General features: G+C 42.4%; 1 protein-coding gene across 2 annotated transcripts in view; it reads left to right on the forward strand.

The window, feature by feature from the left end:
- Positions 1-20,946, forward strand: part of DNAH7 (dynein axonemal heavy chain 7) — a 132,167-nt gene that overhangs the window by 55,003 nt on the left and 56,218 nt on the right. For both annotated transcript variants that reach the window (XM_060281450.2, XM_088654000.1), the window contains exons 29-39: positions 2,882-3,130; positions 4,012-4,161; positions 4,623-4,805; positions 7,006-7,182; positions 8,144-8,275; positions 10,133-10,357; positions 11,040-11,237; positions 14,912-15,067; positions 16,916-17,084; positions 19,448-19,574; positions 20,471-20,690. In XM_060281450.2, the coding sequence (XP_060137433.2) occupies positions 2,882-3,130; positions 4,012-4,161; positions 4,623-4,805; positions 7,006-7,182; positions 8,144-8,275; positions 10,133-10,357; positions 11,040-11,237; positions 14,912-15,067; positions 16,916-17,084; positions 19,448-19,574; positions 20,471-20,690 (1,986 nt within the window). The remainder of the gene's footprint in view (positions 1-2,881; positions 3,131-4,011; positions 4,162-4,622; positions 4,806-7,005; positions 7,183-8,143; positions 8,276-10,132; positions 10,358-11,039; positions 11,238-14,911; positions 15,068-16,915; positions 17,085-19,447; positions 19,575-20,470; positions 20,691-20,946) is intronic.

Genomic DNA, 20,946 nt, shown 5'->3' on the forward strand with positions numbered 1-20,946 from the left:
GTCTCCCCAGCCACTCTGGGCGGCTTCCAACAAAAGAAGAAAACACAATAATCTATTAAACATTAAAAAGCCTCCCTGAACAGGGCTGCCTTCAGATGTCTTCTAAAAGTCTGGTAGTTGTTTTCCTTTTTGACATCTGTTGGGAGGGCGTTCCACAGGGTAGGCGCCACCACCGAGAAGGCCCTCTGCCTAGTTCCCTGCAACTAGTTCCCTGCAACTTGGCTTCTCGCAACGAGGAAACCGCCAGAAGGCCCTCGGTGCTTGACCTCAGTGTCCGGGCAGGATGATGGAAAATGTGGATGTTGACCACAAAAAGCCATGAGCCCAAACATTCATGAATAGTACTTACCTAAAATAACCCCCAGTTTGTGTGTATATATCTTCAAGGCCGTTAAGGTCTTCTTATTCTTTGTTTCGTACCTCTGGCAAGTAGAGTTTGTCTTTAGAATGCCACAAAGTGCTGATGTTTTGCTGTCTCGGAATGTTTGCTCTGAATTCATTTTAATCTGCGTGTGCTGTTCAGGTGTCAAGAGAAAAATGCAAAAAGTTCCCAGGCATGTGTCGTGGTTTTAGCATCAGTTGATAAAAAGTTCAAGGTTGCCTTGAAGACGGCAGAGACAAAACCAGAATTGGCTCCACCAGTTACTGGTTTCAGCTCTTGCTCTACCTGCCATTGGCTCTGGCTCCACCTACTGTCGGCCTCCCTACTGTGGGCACCATTGCTTTCTTCCCCTAATTTGACCACTCCTCCTTGGACTGGAAGGGATGCGGGTGGCGTTGTGGGTTAAACCACAGAGCCTAGGGCTTGCCGATCAGAAGGTCGGCGGTTTGAATCCCTGCAATGGGGTGAGCTCCCATTGCTCTGTCCCAGCTCCTGCCAACCTAGCAGTTCGAAAGCACGTCAAAATGCAAGTAGATAAATAGGCACCGCTACAGCGGGAAGGTAAATGGCGTTTCCGAGTGCTGCTCTGGTTTGCCAGAAGCGGCTTAGTCATGCTGGCCACATGACCCGGAAGCTGTACGCCGGCTCCCTCAACCAGTAAAGCGAGATAAGCGCCGCAACCCCAGAGTTGTCCGCGACTGGACCTAATGGTCAGGAGTCCCTTTACCTTTACCTTGGACTGACAGCTGCTCTTTCCCAGCCCTGCTGCTAGAGATATTTGGGGTGCAACTGCGACTTCCTTTGTGCTCTCCCACTGAGCTATAGTCCCCTAAAATTGCACCCTAGTCAGGATTCTATTAGTTGGCAATGCCAGGTATTGAACCTGGCATCAGAGTTGCACTAAGGCAGGCATAGGCAAACACAGCCCTCCAGATGTTTTGGGACTACAATTCCCATCATCCCTGACCACTAGTCCTTGTTAGCTAGAGATGGTGGAGTTGTAGTCCCAAAACATCTGGAGGGCCGAGTTTGTCTATGCCTGTACTAAGGCAATTGTTCTGTACGGGCAAGCATTTTGACTTGCCAGATGGAACAGTTCCCCCTCTCCTTTCTCCATATGTTGTTCTGTTTGTTTCCTGCAAGCTTTCATCCTTTTCCTGTGACATATTCTCCCTCTTTCTTTCCCTTTCCTATTGATGGAGAAGATAGCACCATGTGGAAAGAGAGAGAGACTGCAAGGCCATGTGCACTGACCCTGCTCCCATCGCTAATCTGCATCTGCCTCCCACGATATCCACGGATTGGCAAGGCTGCTGCCGTAGGGCTTGCCAAACACATTTAGTCACTTCCTGTGAACTGGTTGTGTGTGTGCAGGGTGAGGGGCAAGCCTAGGCATGTTTGGCAGGCTTCCTCACTGCAAACATTTCCCCAGTGTGTGGACATCATGTGGGCAGGCCTGGCAGAGTTGTGGCCTCCACCCGGTTTTAATTGCATGGAGTAAATAACACTTTACTAGGACTCTTGACTGACAGCTATGTTTTATCTTCTTTGGCGATCACTCGTAGCTGAGTAAGATTTGTTTTCCATGAATACGGTCTTAACAGTGAGTCCATAAGTGACTGTGGAGGCCAATTCTGGATCCACACGTCCTTCCACAGTGGGGACATGGGTTTCTGGGCGGGAGTTGATCACGGTGAGGGTTTGTCAAGTGTGCCTTCCTCTTAGCACGTTTCTCCCTTTCGTCCTGACTTCTTTCGTCCTGAGCGTCTTCAAAGCCCATGACACCTTTGGTAAAGGCTGTTCTCCAATTGGAGCACTCACAGGCCAGTGTTTCCCAGTTGTCAGTGTTTATACTACATTTTTTAAGATTTGCCTTGAGACAGTCTTTGAACCTCTTTTGCTGACCACCAGCATTACGCTTTCCATTTTTAAGTTCGGAATAGAATAGTTGCTTTGGGGAGATGATAATCACCCATCCACACAACATGACCAGCCGATGAAGTTGATGTTGAAGAATCATCACTTTGATCTTTGCTTCTTCCAGTACACTTAAAAACGATAAGAGGACAAGAACTCAGGCCACTGTAATAATAAGGTCCTTTTTGTGATACAAATGATGCAATGATTTCAAAAAGTCTCTTCTATATGTGGATTTATTTATCAGGTGAGGCATGTCAGGTATGTCAGATACAGTATCAGATCAGGACAGGGCCTTGTTTCGAATATTCTTTCTTCAGCAATGTCTTGTACATGTAGTTATTATTACAGTGGCCTGAGTTCTTGTCCTCTTCCAGTATACTGGCATTAGTTTGCCTGTCATCCCAGGTGATCTGTAAAAATTTTTGGGAGACGCCGTTTTATAGACACTATGTTTTATAGAAATGTGATTGCATTGCTAGTTTAAAAGGCCTTTTTGGGGGACGGGATAATTCACAGAAGATCCAGAGACTGCTTGCTATAGTCATGGTTAAAATACCTTGTATAATTCAATTTCGACAGGGCATCACTTCAGATTTGTTTCCTGGTGTGAAGCTGCCAAAACCAGATTACAATGACATCCTGGAAGCCATCAAGATAAACTGCGAAGAAATGAATTTACAGATGACGCCGTTCTTTTCCGAGAAAATCTTGCAGATCTTTGAAATGATGATCGTGCGGCATGGTTTCATGATCGTTGGCGAGCCCTTTGGTGGAAAGACATCTGCATATCGGGTTTTGGCAGCTGCTTTGGGAGACCTGTGTGAAAAAGTAAACAAATGCTTCCAGAAGGCATTGTGTCCTAAAAACAGCAAAGTGACATATTGTGTCACCTTGTCAACTTCTTATCTCATCTGGCCTGATCTTTCATTTCCTTCAGAAAATTTGGCTTGTCTGCCCATACTCTGCTGCTAATGGCATTCGCCTAAGCAGCTAGAATGATAGGAAGTGGCAAGTAATTGAAAAAAAGATGCCCATAACAGCAAGCACATCTCACTCAATACATGCGAGAAGGCCTATACCTTGAGCACCTGCTATTTTCTCCCCTCCCGCCAAGTCCTCCTCCCACTGCTCCCATTTCTGGCAGGAGAAAAGGGAGACTGTGAAGGAGATGGCACTGCAGCAGGACTTGACACTTCTTGACAGGGCCGTCTTGAGCAGATCGCGCACCCTGGTGCTGAGGGGCGGAGATCGCTCTGCTTGCCCTGCCCCCGCAGGGCGCAATTGGTTTCAGCACGGCTTTGCCGTGCGGCGTCCTCCTTGCCAGGCCGGCGCCCAGCTTACCAGCCCCCTGCCATGGTGCACTGCGCCACCGGGGGGCTATGTAGAGCCGGCCCTGCTTCTTACTGTCTTCTGGCCAAGAGGAACATGAAGTACTGTCTTCTGGCCAAGAGGAACATGACATGCATGTTGAAGACAGGATCATAATCCCCTCCATTTCCTATGTTGCCATGAATGGCCAAACCATCCATCCGTATAGGGCAACTATGTGTGTGTGTGTACAGGTGTGTCTACCTGATATATCGAAAGATAACATGTAGATCTACATACAGTAGATATAAATATAGGCATGGATAAGATAGGTGTGTATGTGTATCGATGAATTAAATGCACCACTGATTCATCCAATGCAATTCCCTATGTGTACTCAGGGGCTGATGGAGGAAAACAAAGTTCAGATCACTGTTATCAACCCCAAAGCTATAACTATGGGGCAACTGTACGGACAATTTGATCCCGTCTCCCATGAGTGGTCAGATGGCATTCTGGCTGTGAGCTTTAGGGCCTTTGCTTCTTCAGCTGTAAGTATTCGACAAGATTAAAATATTTCAGCATATACATAGTTTTAAAGCATGGGCTAGATGGCCATCTGTCATGGATGCTTTAGCTGAAATTCCTTCATTGCGGGGGGTTGGACTAGATGACCCTTGGGTCCTTTTCAATTCTATGTAAACAATGTCTGGAATAAAAGAAGGGGCCCAGCTGTGCCCTGAAGGCATAAAAGACCCTGGTCCTGTGTGGAGTTTGTGCCTCTTCAGTGGTCATATGGTAGGGAAGGGTTAAAGTTGTCACCGACTGTAGACATCTTAATCGATAAATTATCTGAATTCTAGTTGGTTATTGGTTACATCTGCCTGTATTTAAATAAAGTAGTTCTTTGTTTTTAGATGTTGGCATTTGCTGCAGCACATTCCCTCCTGTGTGAGAGAAACAGAAGAAGACTTCACACTATTTGTACTAAAACTTTGTTCTCTCCTCCCAGACACCTGATAGGAAGTGGCTTATTTTTGATGGGCCAGTGGATGCCGTGTGGATTGAGAATATGAATACCGTGCTGGATGATAACAAGAAACTGTGTCTGATGAGTGGTGAGATCATTCAGATGTCGCAACAGATGAGTCTTATTTTTGAACCAATGGACTTGGAAGTTGCTTCTCCTGCTACTGTAAGTTGGTGCAGTCGGAAGGTTGCTTTTTGATGACATTAGGATTGTGACAAGCCCACAGTGGTGGAATTTTTTTTAAATTTCTCATTTCTTTACTTCCTGATCTACACTGGCAAATTCACCTGCAATAAAAACAGTAAAACACTAAAAATAAAATAAAAGCACACTGAAACATTTAAGGACAATTATTTTTATATTGTTTTTATTCAATCTCCAAAAATATTCCTAAACATTTGTCGGCATTTCTTTTTCCAGCACAAAATTCTTGACTTCCCACCCCTCCTTTCCTGATGTTTGTTCTTTACACCTTTTTATTAGCAGTTTTATAACACTTTTAAAAAAAATCTAAACCCTGTTATCATTAGATCTTTCAGAAACCCACTGCTTATATTTCAAATCCTGCCTGAGACTTCATATATTGGTGATAAATTGAGAGATAATCCATTAGTTGTCTCCATTCCTCCTTAAACACTTTGTCATTATGTCCTATTAGTTTGGCAGTTGATTTTGCCATTTCAGCACATTCCATCAGTTTCATAGACCATTCCTCCTTCGCTAGAATTTCTTCTTCTTTCCACTTCTGTGCATGTAAAGTTCTAGCTACTGTTGTCTCATAGATAAATAAATTTGTCAGCTTTTCCAAGACATATGCCCCCCTTATTCCTAGCAAAAAAAGGCTTCAGATTCCCCCCGCCAAAAGGAACTATCAGTTTAAACCTACTTTTCAATTCATTATATATCATTTCCCCAAACCCCTTTGCCTTTTCACAGGACAATTTAATAACAATTATATCTAAAATGTTAAAAATAAATAAACCACAACGAAATGCGATAACAAATGGAAAAAGAGATGTAACCAACTCTTGTCCAGTGGTACCTTGGTTCTCCAACTTAATCCATTCCAGAAGTCCTTTCCAAAATGAAAGCGTTCCAAAACCAAGGCGCGCTTTCCCATAGGAAGTAATGCAAAATGGATTAATCCATTCCAGACTTTTTGAAAACAACCCCTAAAACAGCAATTTAACATGGATTTTACTATCTAACGAGACCATTGATCCATAAAATGAAAGCAATAATCAATGTACTGCAGTCACACAATCAACCAATCACTAGCTGATCTGGGTTCCACACAGTCACAAAAACAAAAGACCTCAGCGTAACACTCAAAACAGAAGCGTAACACTCAAAACGGAGCATGTTCGGCTTCCGAAAAGCATTCGCAAACCGGAACACTTACTTCTGGGTTTGCAGTGTTTGGGTTCCAAGTTGTTTGAGTGCCAAGGCGTTTGAGAACCAAGGTACCACTGTAATTGGAAAAGCCTGCTGAAACAGAAAGGTTTTCAGCAGGTGTGTTAAACGGTATACCACAGGTGCCTGCCTAATGCCATTAAGTAGGGAGCTCCAAACCACAGGTGCTGCTACCATGCTAAAATAATAACTCCTCACAAATGCCTAAGGAAGACTGTGTGGGATCTGTAGGTAAAAGTTTCTCAGATCCAAGAGGAACCTATTGGGGTAAGTGAACTGTTAAGGGCTGCATATATCAATAGGAACATGTTGACCTTGGCCTGGTAGCAAACTGGTGGCTTGTGCAGGTCTTTGATAACTAGCACAATCACCATCCAATTAGTCTGCCAATAGCAAACTTTCTTGGTGTATTGTTTTAAAAATAACAATTCCTAAATGCTCTTGCATGGAAGCTAATGTCCTTGAAATCAATGGGACGTTTCTGAGCGAATGTATTCAGAATCGGCATGCCTAGTTCTTGTTTTCCTATAAACTGTAGTTTGACTTTCTTTTTTTTGGTTGGTATCTACAACCATGATTTTGTATAATGGATTAGTGAACAACGAATGAAGCCTTAATTGCAGTTTTTTTAATAGAAAATTATTTTTGTTTTCAGGAGTTGTCTCTCTCTCCCTCTTTCTTTAAAAAAGGAAGTTTAAAAAAATGAAAGCTATGATGTACACACAAACACAAACTAGAACTTGCGTCACTGCTGCTGGATAAATCTGAAATTGTTGGCGTGTAAAACATCAACTTGTGATTTATATAATTGGCAACAATCATTTTGTTCTGTCAGATCTAAACTATCCGAGCCATCCAGTTTTCACAAGTTTAATGAAGATGTAAGCATTCCGTTAGGTTAGGTTATCTAATCTATAGCCTTAAGATATGTAAAGGTATCCTCCTTTTGCAGGTTTCTAGATGCGGCATGGTCTACATGGAGCCACAGATGCTAGGTTGGAGACCCGTGATGCTATCCTGGCTACATCTGATGCCTCCCACTGTCACACCTCTACATAAAGAGTTTATAACAGGCTTGTTTGACAGGATAGTCCCGCTTTCTGTTGAGTTTATTAGAAAGTGTACAAAGGTGAGCTAAGCACGGAATTAATGAAATGGAAATTGCCTTTCTGAAGTGTGTCAGTACAGAAGCATGAATGCTTTAATCGTGGTCACAAGAGCTCCCCCCCCCCAACAAAATGTGGATGTTTAGGTGAGGAACCAAGGGAGGGAGGAAATGGTTTGGGGCATTCTTTGCAGCGGGCCGAGACAGGGCTCGTCCTGTGGTTTTCCCCTTGCCACTGTCTTTTCCCAGGAAAATCCTGCTCTTTGGTGCTAAATCGGAGCAACCGTCAATCTGGAGAAAAACTGAATTGCCCTTTGCTCTGTTTGACCATTAAAGAGCAGTTTTCCCTGGGGGGAAAGCAGCAGAATAAGAGGAAGGGAAGCCCTCGATCCCGTGTTCCTGAACTTCCTTTGTAGATTGGAACGCAATTCCCAGTCAGATTGTAGATTGTATCGGATTTCATGATACAGTGCACAAAAAGTAAGTATTTTGTTTAAAGGCTACATGCAGAAGTCTGCACTTTACAATAAAAGTGTGCATTCTGGGGAAAGTTTTCAGCTTCAGTCCCATCTTAATCAATTGTTCTTACTTCTGAGTAGATATGTATAAAGTTGCAGTCCATATTCTTATGTCGGCATTCACAACCAACATTTCAGTGGAATTAGATTTGTCTTTAGTTCAATCAATTCAGTTGCTGCCATTGCAGTTATTATTATTATCAATCCTATTTCTATGCCAAAAGAGAAAAATCTAAAGAAATGGGACTGAGGATAACAAATTGCTTGCATTTCTTTATTTTATTTTTGCTTTGAGGTTATTTTTTTTATTTTGTCTTAAGGATAACGAAGTGCTTTGTTTTTTGATCTCTTGTGCCCATAGTGCTTAGAGTTAGGCGTTGTTTAATTTTTGATGGTAAGGCTGATGGAACTGGTTCATTTTAAATTAAGTTCATGTACTATGGAGAACATGCCTTTGGTCCTCCTAGGAACTGTCTCCTACGTCAGATACCAACTTGGTTCGATCGTTGATGAATCTAATGGACTGCCTCATGGATGAGTTTCATAATGAAGCGAAACTTAAGACCGTTACGGACCGTGAATTGTTTTCTTGGCTTGAGGTGGGCAGGATCTTGTTAATGCATTGAATCAGAGATTTGGTTTGAGTTAACCTCCATGGATCTTTATCAAATTAGAGTTTGATGCATTACAATTGATGGATTGGTCTCTTCCATTTACATACTTAGATCACTTAGGGGGGCATTGCAGCAGAGGCCTAGCAAGCCCAGGTGGTACCCGGTGCATAATTTTTTTGGTCATCCCCCCATGCCATTTTGCTGGGGCACTGGCAAAGCTGTGCCCTCTTGGGAGCCATGGCTCCCGTCCGCCCCCCTCCCTCCCTGGCTCACTGTAAAGCAAAGCAGGAGCCGCTTACGGTGAGCCGGGGAGGAAGGGAGGCTGGGAGGGACGCGACCCTCTGCTCGCAGCTGTTAGCTTTGCCATTTCTGCATATTCCGTAAGTTTTTGTATCCATTCTTCCTTTGCTGGGACTTCTGCTTCTTCCCACTTTTGGGCAAGTAGCATTCTTGCTGCTGTAGTAGCATACATAAATAAATTTGTATATAATTTAGGTATTTCTGTCCCTATAATTTCCAAAGGAAAAGCTTCTGGTTTTCTTTTTTACAAAAGTTATTTTGAACATCTTTTTCAATTCATTGTATATCATTTCCCAGTAAACTTTAACCTTACTATAAGACCACCACATATGATAAAACAAACCCTTGTCTGGCAGCTTAAATAATGGAATGATTTGAGCTATCAGCTCCTGGGTGGATCCAATGGCATTTAAGGCATTTCCATACAGTATGCTTGCTGCAGGAGGCAGCGATGTTTTCCTTAGCCAACTTATAAACTATGGATGTCATACATGCATGAAGTTGCATCTGTCATACATTTACCTACCTGTGTCCATCGGCGGGAGTCATACACCATTGGGCTTTTCCTCCTAGGAAATAAACAACTATCTGACTTTTAGAAGACATTTGAAGGCAGCCCTGTTTAGAGAAGTTTTTAATGTCTGATGTTTTATTGTATTTTTAATATTTTGTTGGAAGCCGGCCGGAGTGGCTGGGTGGGCAGGGTATAATAATAATAATAATAATAATAATAATAATAATAATAGCAATAATAATAATAATATAAATAAATAAATAAATAAAATTATTATTATTATTATTATTATTATTATTATATTACCCTTTGCCTTCTCCATGATACTGAATGTGTCTGGGAACTCTGGCCCAATCCAGGTCACATGTTCTTGATTTCTCACCTTTCACGCTTGCTTCCTGCATCAATCATAGTGTGTAGAGATGCTCTTATTGCTGTGAGCTTTAATTCCTCCAGACAGAGTAATCCACAAAGTGTAGTGTAGTATCAGTTTTATAACAACAACAACAACATCTCCAATTTTTATACCCCACCCATCTGGCTGGATTTCCCCAGCATGTATAAAACATAATAAAATATCAAACTTCTAAAAACTTCCAGATCCAGGGCTGCCTTCAGATGCCTTCTAAACGTTATGTAGTTCTTTATCTCCTTGACATCTGAAGGGAAGGGCGTTCCACAGGGAAGGCGCCACTACTGAGAAGGCCCTCTGCCTGGTTCCCTGTAACTTCACTTCCCGCAGTGAGGGAATCAATAGAAGACCTTTGGAGGAGGATCTCAGTGTCTGAACGATGGGGGTGGTGATGCTCCTTCAGGTATACTGGGTGAGGCCATTTTCAATCCTGCACTTTAGTATAAGGATTATCATTTTAGGCTGTGATTCTTTGCCCCCTTGCATATAGTAATAAGCCCCATTGGAGCCATGGAGTAGGCCCCATTGGACACAGTGGCCCTTACGTCTGAGTAAACATGCATAGGGTTTAATGGTTAATTAATTAATACACCTTCTCCTTTTCCTTTTGCACTAGAGCATTTTTGTGTTTTCTCTTACCTGGTCTGTCGGAGCCAGCTGTAAGGAGAGCGACCGGCTGAAATTTGACAAGATAGTTCGTGAATTGCTTGAAGGGCCAATGAGCGACGCAACGAGAGAGAAATATAAATTGCTGAGTGGTCTTGAGCACATGCGCGCAAAAATACTGACTGTCCCCTACCCAGAAGATGGAACAATTTATGAGTACCGCTTTGTCAAAGATGTGAGTGTGTTTGTTTTCAATAGAGGTTTTTCCTGGAGTTTAATTGGTAAATTCATTTCCAGTATCACCTCTACATTAGATCAGTATTCTTGATTGAATTACAGAACACTCCTTTCAGAAAGTAGTTAATGATGGCTGCCATTTTTCAGTCCACCCCAATATGACAAAAAGCAGAGTAAATGCCCAGTTTCATATTTATATTCAGAACACTGTATGGACCTTTAATGATGGGCCTGGTTTAGCTTTCCGTGATAAATTGATCTCGAGATGTAGATACTTCCACTTAATCTAGCTACCTGTTTGGGAGGGAAGAGGGCCTGAATCTTTCTCTTCCCACTCCAGCCACTCAAGGAAATTCAGGTGTGGCTCCCCACGTCGCTGATGGGTGATCAGCCCTGACTATGTGTGGTCCTGAGTTATTGATTCAGAGATGCAGAAGCACACAGTTGAGCACAAAGCAGTTCCTTTTTTATTTTTAAAGATTTTTTTATGTTTATAAAATAAACTTTATTGATTTTCCAAATGTGCATTACATAAATAAAAACAAAACAAAATATAACATTGGAGCACAAAGCAGTTCCTGATACAGCAAGGGATGTGGCACGATCTCACTAGCGCAGGGTGAAATGTGTCCATGAGATCTTCCCCCTGTTCTTTCTGATTGTGTTATGTTTTGAAACAGGGCGCAGGAAGGTGGGAGCCTTGGGTGGAGGCACTCGAGACGGCTCCACCTATACCGAAAGACATGCTGTTCAACGAAATAATTGTCCCCACTCTGGACACCATCCGATACTTTTCATTAATGGAAATGCTGACAACACATCAAAAGCCGTTCATATTTGTCGGGCCAACAGGAACTGGCAAGAGCGTATATATCATAGTAAGTATGCCTTGAAATGTACGTTGCACTTTTTGTCTCTGCAAGGAGAATCCCCACTGTTTGGGAATTAATGAAATGGCCTGCTCTTGGAAAACTGGACCCTGTGCTTCTTACCCTCAAACTTTATCCTCGTTCTCAAGATTGGGCGTGGTTTTCTCTCACTCCCTCTAATCTTAGCAGAGTAAGGAGACAATGCCAGTGGTAGCTGCACAAGACGTTTTGAGCAGGCATCCTAACTTCCATTCCTCAGCTTTGATGTTTATTCCTTTACTTGGAGCTCAAAAATTATGGGTGCACAAAAATGAAGGGGAGCCAGTCATAGAGGATCTGCTTTGCCCACAGCAGATCCCAGGGGCATTCCCTGGCATCTCCAAGTAGGACTGGGAGAGGACGGTGCCTGAAATCCATGGAGAACTGGTCAATGTAAACAATACTGAGAAAGATGCCTCAATGGTCTGACTCTGTGCATAGCAGCTTCCTGTGGTAATGATCTCAGGCAGACAAGCAAGCCTCAATAATAATTAATGACTCTCTGGCAGTTTTATGATACTTTTATTTACAAAACACATCCAGAGTGCGGCTTCTAGCCTGCTCTCATTGAAGGAGTTGGTCAGTCTGAATCTCCACTCATCTCACAGCAGGAAGAACGCCAGATTACTGCCTTTCCCCTCTTGCCCATTCCGTTGCACTCTGACCTTGTCCAGTCTCCGAGAACAGGGGTTGAGAGGGTTAGACTCCCCCCTCCCCACTTCCACTAGACATGCTCTCCATCCGCTGCCTCTCTGCTGGTTGTCTAGCAACCCTCTGACTGCCTCCTGACTCTCCCCCTTCTTTAGAGCCACCCGTGTCTGTGATTTCTGCGTGAAGGGGAGTCAAGCTCCCCCTTCCTGGCTCTGTCAGCCAGCTTTCGTCTGCAGAGTCGGCCTCTCTCTCACTTGTCTCAATTTCTGAGTCTGACTCTTTCCCTGTGCTTGGTTGAGCCACCTCCCTGATACCTGTGTCCCTATGAAGAATAAAATGGCCCAAAGACTTGCAGTCTAATCAGAGGCAAGACAGATTAGGGAGGAAAGATGAGGAAATAAATGAAGAAAAAAATGGGGTGAAAAGATGTGCCTTAAGGAGGAGTCTGGTGGACAAAGAATGATGGTGATAAGAAGCTGCAAGGGAAAGGAGACTTGGGTTGTTGTGAAGAGTGGGAATAACCTTAGGTTTAACTTTGAGCTATCAAAATGCATGTTCAGTTTGCTTCTTACTTTGGATCAAAATTCCTTTGGCCGAATGTCAAAAGAGTTATCTTGAGAAATATAAATATTAGCACATCTGTTAAATGGTTGTTTTGGCATTCTATGAAGCCACTTTGAGTTCCACTCCATTACCCACATAAGTGACCAAAATTATGACCTCCTGTTTGTTCAATTTAGAAAAACAATTGATATAATCTCAGTCAAAAAGCCTATAAAAAAGCCTCAGTGTTTGTCTTCCTGTAAGTTATTTCTCTTTGTGTGCCTGCCTTCCCTGTAAATGAATTTTTATTAATGCAATTAATTCTTGCATTAATGTTATGCATAATTAGATTTGCTCTTCGGCGAAAAGTAGCAAGTGGCCTCCTACAGTCATTTTGCTGATTCTGATACTTAGAAATTTATTCTGGTTAACACGGAGTAACTAAACTGGAAAATTATTTTTGCAATAAAGGGCTGTAATTGGCTTTTATTTAATTACTCTTTAATGTGACTTTGATTTATTGCACTGATAAAATATTAGTAACGTGGGACCCAAACTTAAGAGAAGGCACCAAAGCAATGCTGATGTGTTTAGCTGGAGAATGGTCTCTCTCTCTCTCTCTCTCTCTCTCTCTCTCTCTGTGTGTGTGTGTGTGTGTGTGTGTGTGTAATTTAGAAAAATGGGTGAAAGTGTACTAAATGCTTAAGCCAGGTCGTGAGAAGCCCACCTCTTATGTCTGGATTCTGTTCAGTGTTAAGACACCAGCTGCACTGGGTAGTTAGAAACAGTCCAAGCTTGGCCGAAGGGCTTGAAGCATGACTTAGCCACCTGTGTGTACATGCACTGGCAGGTATAAAGCCAAGGCTGGATCCAGCAGCAACATTGAGAATCACTGTGTGTGAGCATTTTATCATCCTGGTGTGAGGTTTTATCCTCCTGGTGGATGTTATATCATATAAGGTAAAGGAGCCTTGGATGGTTAAGTCCAGTCGAATTCGACTATGGGGTGTGGCACCCATCTCCACTTTCAGGCCAAGGGAGCTGGCATTTGTCCGCAGACAGTTTTCTGGGTCATGTGGCCAACATGACTAAATCGCTTCTGGTGCAACTGGACACCGTGACGAGTGCCAGAGCGCACGGAAACACCATTTACCTTCCCGCCGCAGTGGTGCCTATTTATCTACTTGTGCTGGCGTGCTTTCAGACTGCTAGGTTGGCAGGAGCTGGGACAAAGCAACAGGAGCTCACCCCGTTGCGGGGATTCGAACTGCCAGCCTCCCAATCGGCAAGCCCAAGAGGCTCAGTGGTTTAGATCACAGCACCACCTGCGTCCCTACTATATGATATAGCATGGTGAGCCAAGTGCTTGTGGATCTCTCTGCAAATGTGGATCTTTATAAAGTTTAGTTTTAAGACCAGAAGAACCGTATCATAGCAGATGTGTTCATGATGTACCAGCATCACTTAAAGTTTATGTAGATAATGTAGTTTATCCTTGTCTTCTGCCATGAGACATTCTCTTTTCTGGCGATGCATAACTTGCCACTCTACCCCTGAGGTCTCAAAGACTTCCTTCAGTGATGGTTTGGTTTGTACACCTAGGATTGTACTTCTTTTTTGAGAAACAGAAAATCTTCTCCGGTGCTCTTGAAATGGCATAACAACATTTTAAAAAGTGGAATTTATGGTACAGGCAAAATGCTGTGTTATGGCGCTGTGGGTTAAACCACAGAGCCTAGGGCTTGCTGATCAGAAGGTCGGTGGTTCGAATCCCTGTGACGGGGTGAGCTCCCGTTGTTTGGTCCCAGCTCCTGCCAACCTAGCAGTTCGAAAGCACATCAAAGTGCAAGTAGATAAATAGGTACCGCTACAGCGGGAAGGTAAACAGCATTTCCGTGTGCTGCTTTGGTTCGTCAGAAGCGGCTTTGTCCACATGACCTGGAAGCTGTACGCTGGCTCCCTCGGCCAATAATGCGAGATGAGCACCGCAACCCCAGAGTCGGTCACGACTGGACCTAATGGTCAGGGGTCCCTTTACCTTTTTTATCTTGAGAAGTTTGCTGGGGATAGAATGGGCCTTGGTTTGCTCAGGCAGTTGGTAGTTTAACTTCCCCATTCATTTCGGTATGGGGAGCATCAGTGATGTATCACCTCGTATTCTTTAAAACCATGGGTCCTAAAATTTTGAATCACCCTGGTTTATTTCTGCAGGAACCTCATTAAGGCGCTGTGAATGTTAACGGCCGTGGATTCATTATTGCCTCATCATTTTATAAGCAGAATGGCTCACGAGCTTGATGTGGAAAAGCTTTCTGCATTTAGACGACTTGCAATAAATACAAGGCGGGGGGGCGTTGTGCCTTTTTGCTAGTAGGCTATATAAGCTGTCAGATGCATATGCTCATGTGACCCATTCTCTCTCCCTCCCTCCGTTTCAACTATTTTTATAGGATTTTCTCTTAAACCGCTTACATAAGGATATCTACAAACCATTGCTCATAAACTTCTCAGCGCAGACTACAGCAGCTCAGACTCAGAACATCATTATGTCAAAGCTGGATAAAAGGAGAAAAGGCGTCTTTGGCCCCCCTCTTGGAAAGAGGATGGTAACTTTTTTAAAAAAGCAAAACAAGACTACAGACTTGTCACAACTCTCATGTCATATTTTTTTGCACCTAGCTACAGGTACCCAAGTACAAAACTGAGCACATAATGTATCAGTCAGGGAGGGCAGAAGTGTTTGTATGCAGCAGGCATGTCCAAAGTCCGTTTTGGGGGCCTAATCCGGCCCACCGGTCAATTTAATCTGCCCCCCCCCCCCGTGGTTGTATATAGGGCAGGCACCCCCAAACTTCGGCCCTCCAGATGTTTTGGCCTACAGTTCCCATCTTCACCGACCACTGGTCCTGTTAGCTAGGGATCATGGGAATTGTAGGCCGAAACATCTGGAGGGCCGAAGTTTGGGGATGCCTGGTTTAGAGTTTAAAGCTGCAATCCTATTATGCCCAATTAACTGGGGAAAGACCCATGAAACAAAAGTGGGGTTGACTGGCAGCATCTGCTGGCCAAGGACCTTGAAATAACAACAACAACAACAACAACAACAACAACAACAACAACAACAACAACAATTTATTTCCTGCCCATCTGGCTGGGTTTCCCCAACCACTCTGGGTGGCTTCCAATAGAATATTAAAAACACGACAAAACATCAAACACTAAAAACATCCCTAAGCAGTGTCAATTAGCAGTTTAAACTTAGTAAACTTACCTCCATTAGCAGGCAAAGAAACAACAGTGCTGGGAACTCAAACTCGTACCCCCCAACCCCATGAGTATGTCTTGCAAGCTGAGAACAGCTCCCAGACATCTGCCTTGACAGTAATGTTGCTTAACAAAGTACAGTGGTGCCTCGACTTACGAATTTAATCCGTTCCGAAGGTACCTTCGTAAGTCGAAAAACGCCATTGGAAACGCGATTTCCCATAGGAATGCATTGGAAATGGAAAAACCCTATCTAAAAATTCGTAAGTCGAAAAATCCCTATCTAAAACCGCTGTGGTTTCCCCCCAGATGTCGAGACATTTGTAAGCGCGCGGCCATTACCCCCATTCGTAAGTTGAAAAATTCGTTTGTCGAGTCGTTCGTAAGTCGAGGTACCACTGTACAATGAGAATGAAAATGGCACAACCCAAGATATCGTTTTTCAAAGTTGGAGGAAAGGGGTGGGGATCAGACTTGAAATTCAGCTCTTTCTTGATCATACAGACAGAACTGGCAGGTAGAAATCTATTTGATCTGAAGCCTCTGCCCTCTTTTCTTAGAGATGAGAAAGAGAGGAGAGGGTTGGTTGGGATTACTTACTTAGTGGTAAGAAACCTCACCCAGGATATGCTGTGAATAGGGATGGGGAGAAATTCCAGTTTGCATTTAAGGACGAATGTTCCTAATTCACACTTCCCAAAACAATATGTGCCCTGAAACACAGCCATGATTCAAAAGTCACACTTCTTTGAGTTTTGCACTGCAGTTCTCCAGCCAAGCAATGTGTGCCCAAATGCACACACTGGGTTAGAATGTGCATAAAATGCATATGTTAGTGAAAATAAAATAAACAAGACGTATTACATTAGGGGAATTGCTTTGCAAAAATGTGCATATTAGGCAAAATGTGTATATAGAAATTTGCATTAGAATGCTTTTGAATTTTCACGAGCACTTTTTTTAAAGTTGCAGGCTGGTGTGGAACTATGGAGAACTGAATGCAAAATTGTAAATATGAGAATCTGAAATTGACAGATTAGCCCATCTGTAGCTCAGAAGCACATTTTTAATAATAATAATAATAATAATAATAATAATAATAATAATAATAGTAAGAAGTTCACTCTCTGTGTGCATAGGCATATGCACAATGTACAGAATAAGTGTTGAAAAAAAGTTTTTATTTACAGGTTGTATTTGTGGATGATGTCAATATGCCAGCAAGAGAAGTTTATGGGGCTCAACCTCCTGTAGAGTTACTTCGTCAGTGGTTAGATCACTGGAACTGGTATGACCTGAAGGACTGCTCTGTGATTAAACTGGTGGATATTCAGATCATGTGTGCAATGGGGCCACCAGGTATGACCTTTTGAATTCCTTTTGAAAGCTTTTCTCGCTTTTCTTTTGGTGCTCTTGGAACCCTTTTTTAAAAAAAATAGTTTTTTTTATTTATACTTTTCAAATTTATACATTTCGTTAGATTGGCAATCAATTTAACATTTGAAAATTTGAACTTTGACTTCCTTCCCCCTCTTTCTGCGGTTCCTTAAATTTATTTTTAAATATCTTCTGCGTATCCAAATTCATTTAACTTCCTCGTTTAATTATCTACTGTAAATATATACTCTTATTAAACTGCAGGTTATTACAATAATCCTAATGTTTTTATCTGTTTACAGTTTATCTGCAAATATTCAATAAACCATTTCCATTCTTTTACAAAAAGTTTGTTAACTTGATTTCTTATTCTTATGGTAAGTTTTGCCATTTCTGCATATTCCATAAGGTTTTTTTATCCATTCATCTTTTACTGGGACTTCTTCTTTCCATTTTTGGGCGAGTAACATTCTTCCTGCTGTAGTAGCATACATAAATAAATTTGTATACAATTTAGGTATTTCTGTCCCTATAATTCCCAAAAGAAAAGCTTCTGGGTTTTCTTTTTTACAAAAGTTATTTTGAACATCTTTTTCAATTCATTTATCATTTCCCAGTAAACTTTAACCTTACTATAAGACCACCACATATGATAAAACAAACCCATAAATGAATTTGTATACAATTTAGGTAGTTATGTCCCTATAATTCGCAAAAGAAAAACTTCCGGGTTTTTTAAAAATAAAAGTTATTTTGAACATTCTTTTTCAATTTATTATATAGGAATGCAGTTCTGAACGCAGAGGGTGCTAGTGTCTTCACTGATCAAGTGTGTTTGCAGACAAATGAGGGGGTGACTTCCTTTTCTATAGTAGCGTTGACAAAAGGCCCTTGACACATTCCAAATGAAAGAACTGGTCAAGCTCCTCCCATTCCTTCTGACAAATATTGAATGTCACCTGGGTTTGCCTTGAAGCAATTCTGGACCACAGGGTTTGAGTAAATCTAAACCCATGGATTTGCTGCCATCAGATCAAGAATGGTCCCCACTTCAATTCAGATGGAAATTCCCAGGTGTCAAAAAAGGTTATTTATGTATGGTGCTACTGCAGCCCGTGTTCTGTTAGCCCCAAAATGGAAAGCGAGAGAGGTCCCAATTAAAGAAGAACGGCAACTTAAACTAATGGAATATGCGTAGCTTGCGGACCTAACATAGAATAAGAGAACAAGAAGAACATTCATTAAAAGAAAATTGGAAGATGTTTATTGAATTTTTTTTTGGTGGGGGGGGAATTGTGTACACTTGAAAATGGCAGCATTAAGATAAATTCAACAGTGTAAATAAGTTTTGATGGAAGTAATAATGGAATACTGAATGATTCAGTTTATATAAAATATGCAGGGATTTATGCTATGCAAAACGAACCATGGAAAGAAAAGAAGGGAAGTCATTGATATTTTAAGGTTGTCTAAATGAGTATTCTAAATTGTCCCCACTTCACTTTTTCTGTTACAAACAAACCCCACACCCTTGTTTCCATATGACTGATGCAAATCCAGAATTATTCTTTGGGATCTCGCTCCATCTCAGCTGCTACTTACAACCAATCTGATGTATTACATGACATTATCTGCCAGCTGTGCCATTGTAAATGGTAGAAGACATCTGTAGTGCTTGTTTATTCTTGCAGCGGGTCCTGGGAGAGGGCTTCTGCGCCTTTAACATTGTCACCCAGTCTACCGAAGGCTTCTGACACTCTCCCTAAAGGTAAAGGGACCCCTGACAGTTAAGTCCAGTTGCAGACAACTCTGGGGTTGCGGCACTCATCTCGCTTTACTGGCCGAGGGAGCCGGCGTTTGTCCGCAGACAGTTTTTCTGGCTCATGTGGCCAGCATGACTAAGCCGCTTCTGGCAAAACCAGAGCAGCGCACGGAAACACCATTTACCTTTCCGCCAGAGCTGTACCTATTTATCTACTTGTACTTTGACGTGCTTTCAAACTGCCAGGTTGGCAGGAGCTGGGACCAAGCAATAGGAGCTCACCCCGTCGTGGGGGTTCAAACTGTTGTCCTTCTGAACGGCAAGCCCTAGGCTCTGTGGTTTAACCCACAGCGCCACCCGCGTCCCTCGACGCTCTCCCTACTTGCAAATAAAATGGATTTTGCCACTATAGAGAATATGCATCTGGGTCATAGAGTTTGTCTTTGATGAAAACCTGCTTTTTCACTTACTTTAATGGTTAGCAGAAGCTGATCCAAATTGGCTACTAAAAGCATTTCCATTGTTGAATTTGGAGTTCATTTTAGTTCCTTTTTATTCTTATGATTGTGTTTTCTATTTGCAGGTGGAGGTCGAAACCCAATTACTCCTCGGTATTTGCGACATTTTAATACAGTTACCATCAATGAGTTTGATGATGCATCAATGTATACAATTTTCTCCAGAATAGTTGATTGGCACCTCAATATATGGTAAGTGAAGCATACAATGTAAATATGGATATTGATGGTCTGCTAAGAACATCTTTGTATGACCTTATTTTTCAAATATATCAAACACTTTTGCCTTTTGCTCATTTTAGTAAGTGTTTCTTTAGTAAAGTAAAGCCCATAGAACAATGAAACCATTTTGAATTCTCGTACACATTTTAAAATATGTTCAATGTTTACGTATTTCTTTAATTTATTATTTGACTTCTCTCAAAAGCAAAAGAAAAAAATTGCTCCCTTGCCTCCACCATTAAAAGGTAAAGGGATCCCTGACCATTAAGTCCAGTCATGGACAACTCTGGGGTTACGGCTCTCATCTCGCTTTACTGGCCAAGGGAGTCAACGTTTGTCTGCTCTGCAGACAGTTTTTCTGGGTCATGTGGCCAACATGACTAAGCCGCTTCTGGCGAAACCAGAGCAGCACACGGAAATGCTGTTTACCTTCCCGCCAAAGTGGTACCTATTTATCTACTTGCACTTTGACATACTTTCAAAGCAGGAGCAGGGACCGAGCAACGGGAGCTCACCCCGTTGCGGGGATTCGAACTGCCGACCTTCCGATCGGCAAACCCTAGGCTCTGTGGTTTAGACCACAGCGCCATCCGTGTCCCTCCACCTTTATCTCCTGACAATTAGTGGCAGGAGCTGGACTTCCTCTCCCTTCCTAATATTTCCTTAATGGCTCCTGGGGGTTCCCACTGGCAAACAGCTTCACTACCGCTTATATCTTTCAATGTATATTTACGGCTATTATAGCCATCCTTGATTGGCAGCCCAAGGAGTTCAGCAAGTGCAGGAAAGTGCATTAAAGTTTATGTTTTGCTCGGTAGCATTGTACAAGTCATTTTATTTCTTGAATTTTACATTCAAACCAACAGTTATAGCTTCCCTCCGGAATGTGTTGAGCTGACGGCACAGATTGTAAACGGCACCATGACAGTATATAAAGAGGCTATGGAGAATCTGCTCCCGACTCCAACCAAATCACACTATTTGTTCAACTTGCGTGATTTTTCTCGGGTCATCCAAGGTGTTTGCCTGTCGAGACCTGAAACGACAGAATCTACAGGGACAATAAAACGCCTTTGGGTTCATGAGGTAAACTTTTTGTTGTCATTAGTCAATAACTGAAGGCTTTTGTCTTGATATGATGAAAAGATATTTTCTTGTGAGGAAGTTAAATTATTTGATTTAGAACAGGCTTCCTCAACTTTGGCCCTCCAGATGTTTTTGGCCTACAATTCCCATGATCCCTAGCTAGCAGGACCAGTGGTCAGGGATGTTGGGAATTGTAGTCTCAAAACATCTGGAGGGTCGAGGTTGAGGAAGCCTGATTTAGAACATGGCTGTTCTT

The sequence above is a fragment of the Zootoca vivipara genome, chromosome 1, assembly GCF_965207765.1.
Source record: "Zootoca vivipara chromosome 1, rZooViv2.hap1.1, whole genome shotgun sequence".
NCBI lineage: Eukaryota > Metazoa > Chordata > Lepidosauria > Squamata > Lacertidae > Zootoca > Zootoca vivipara.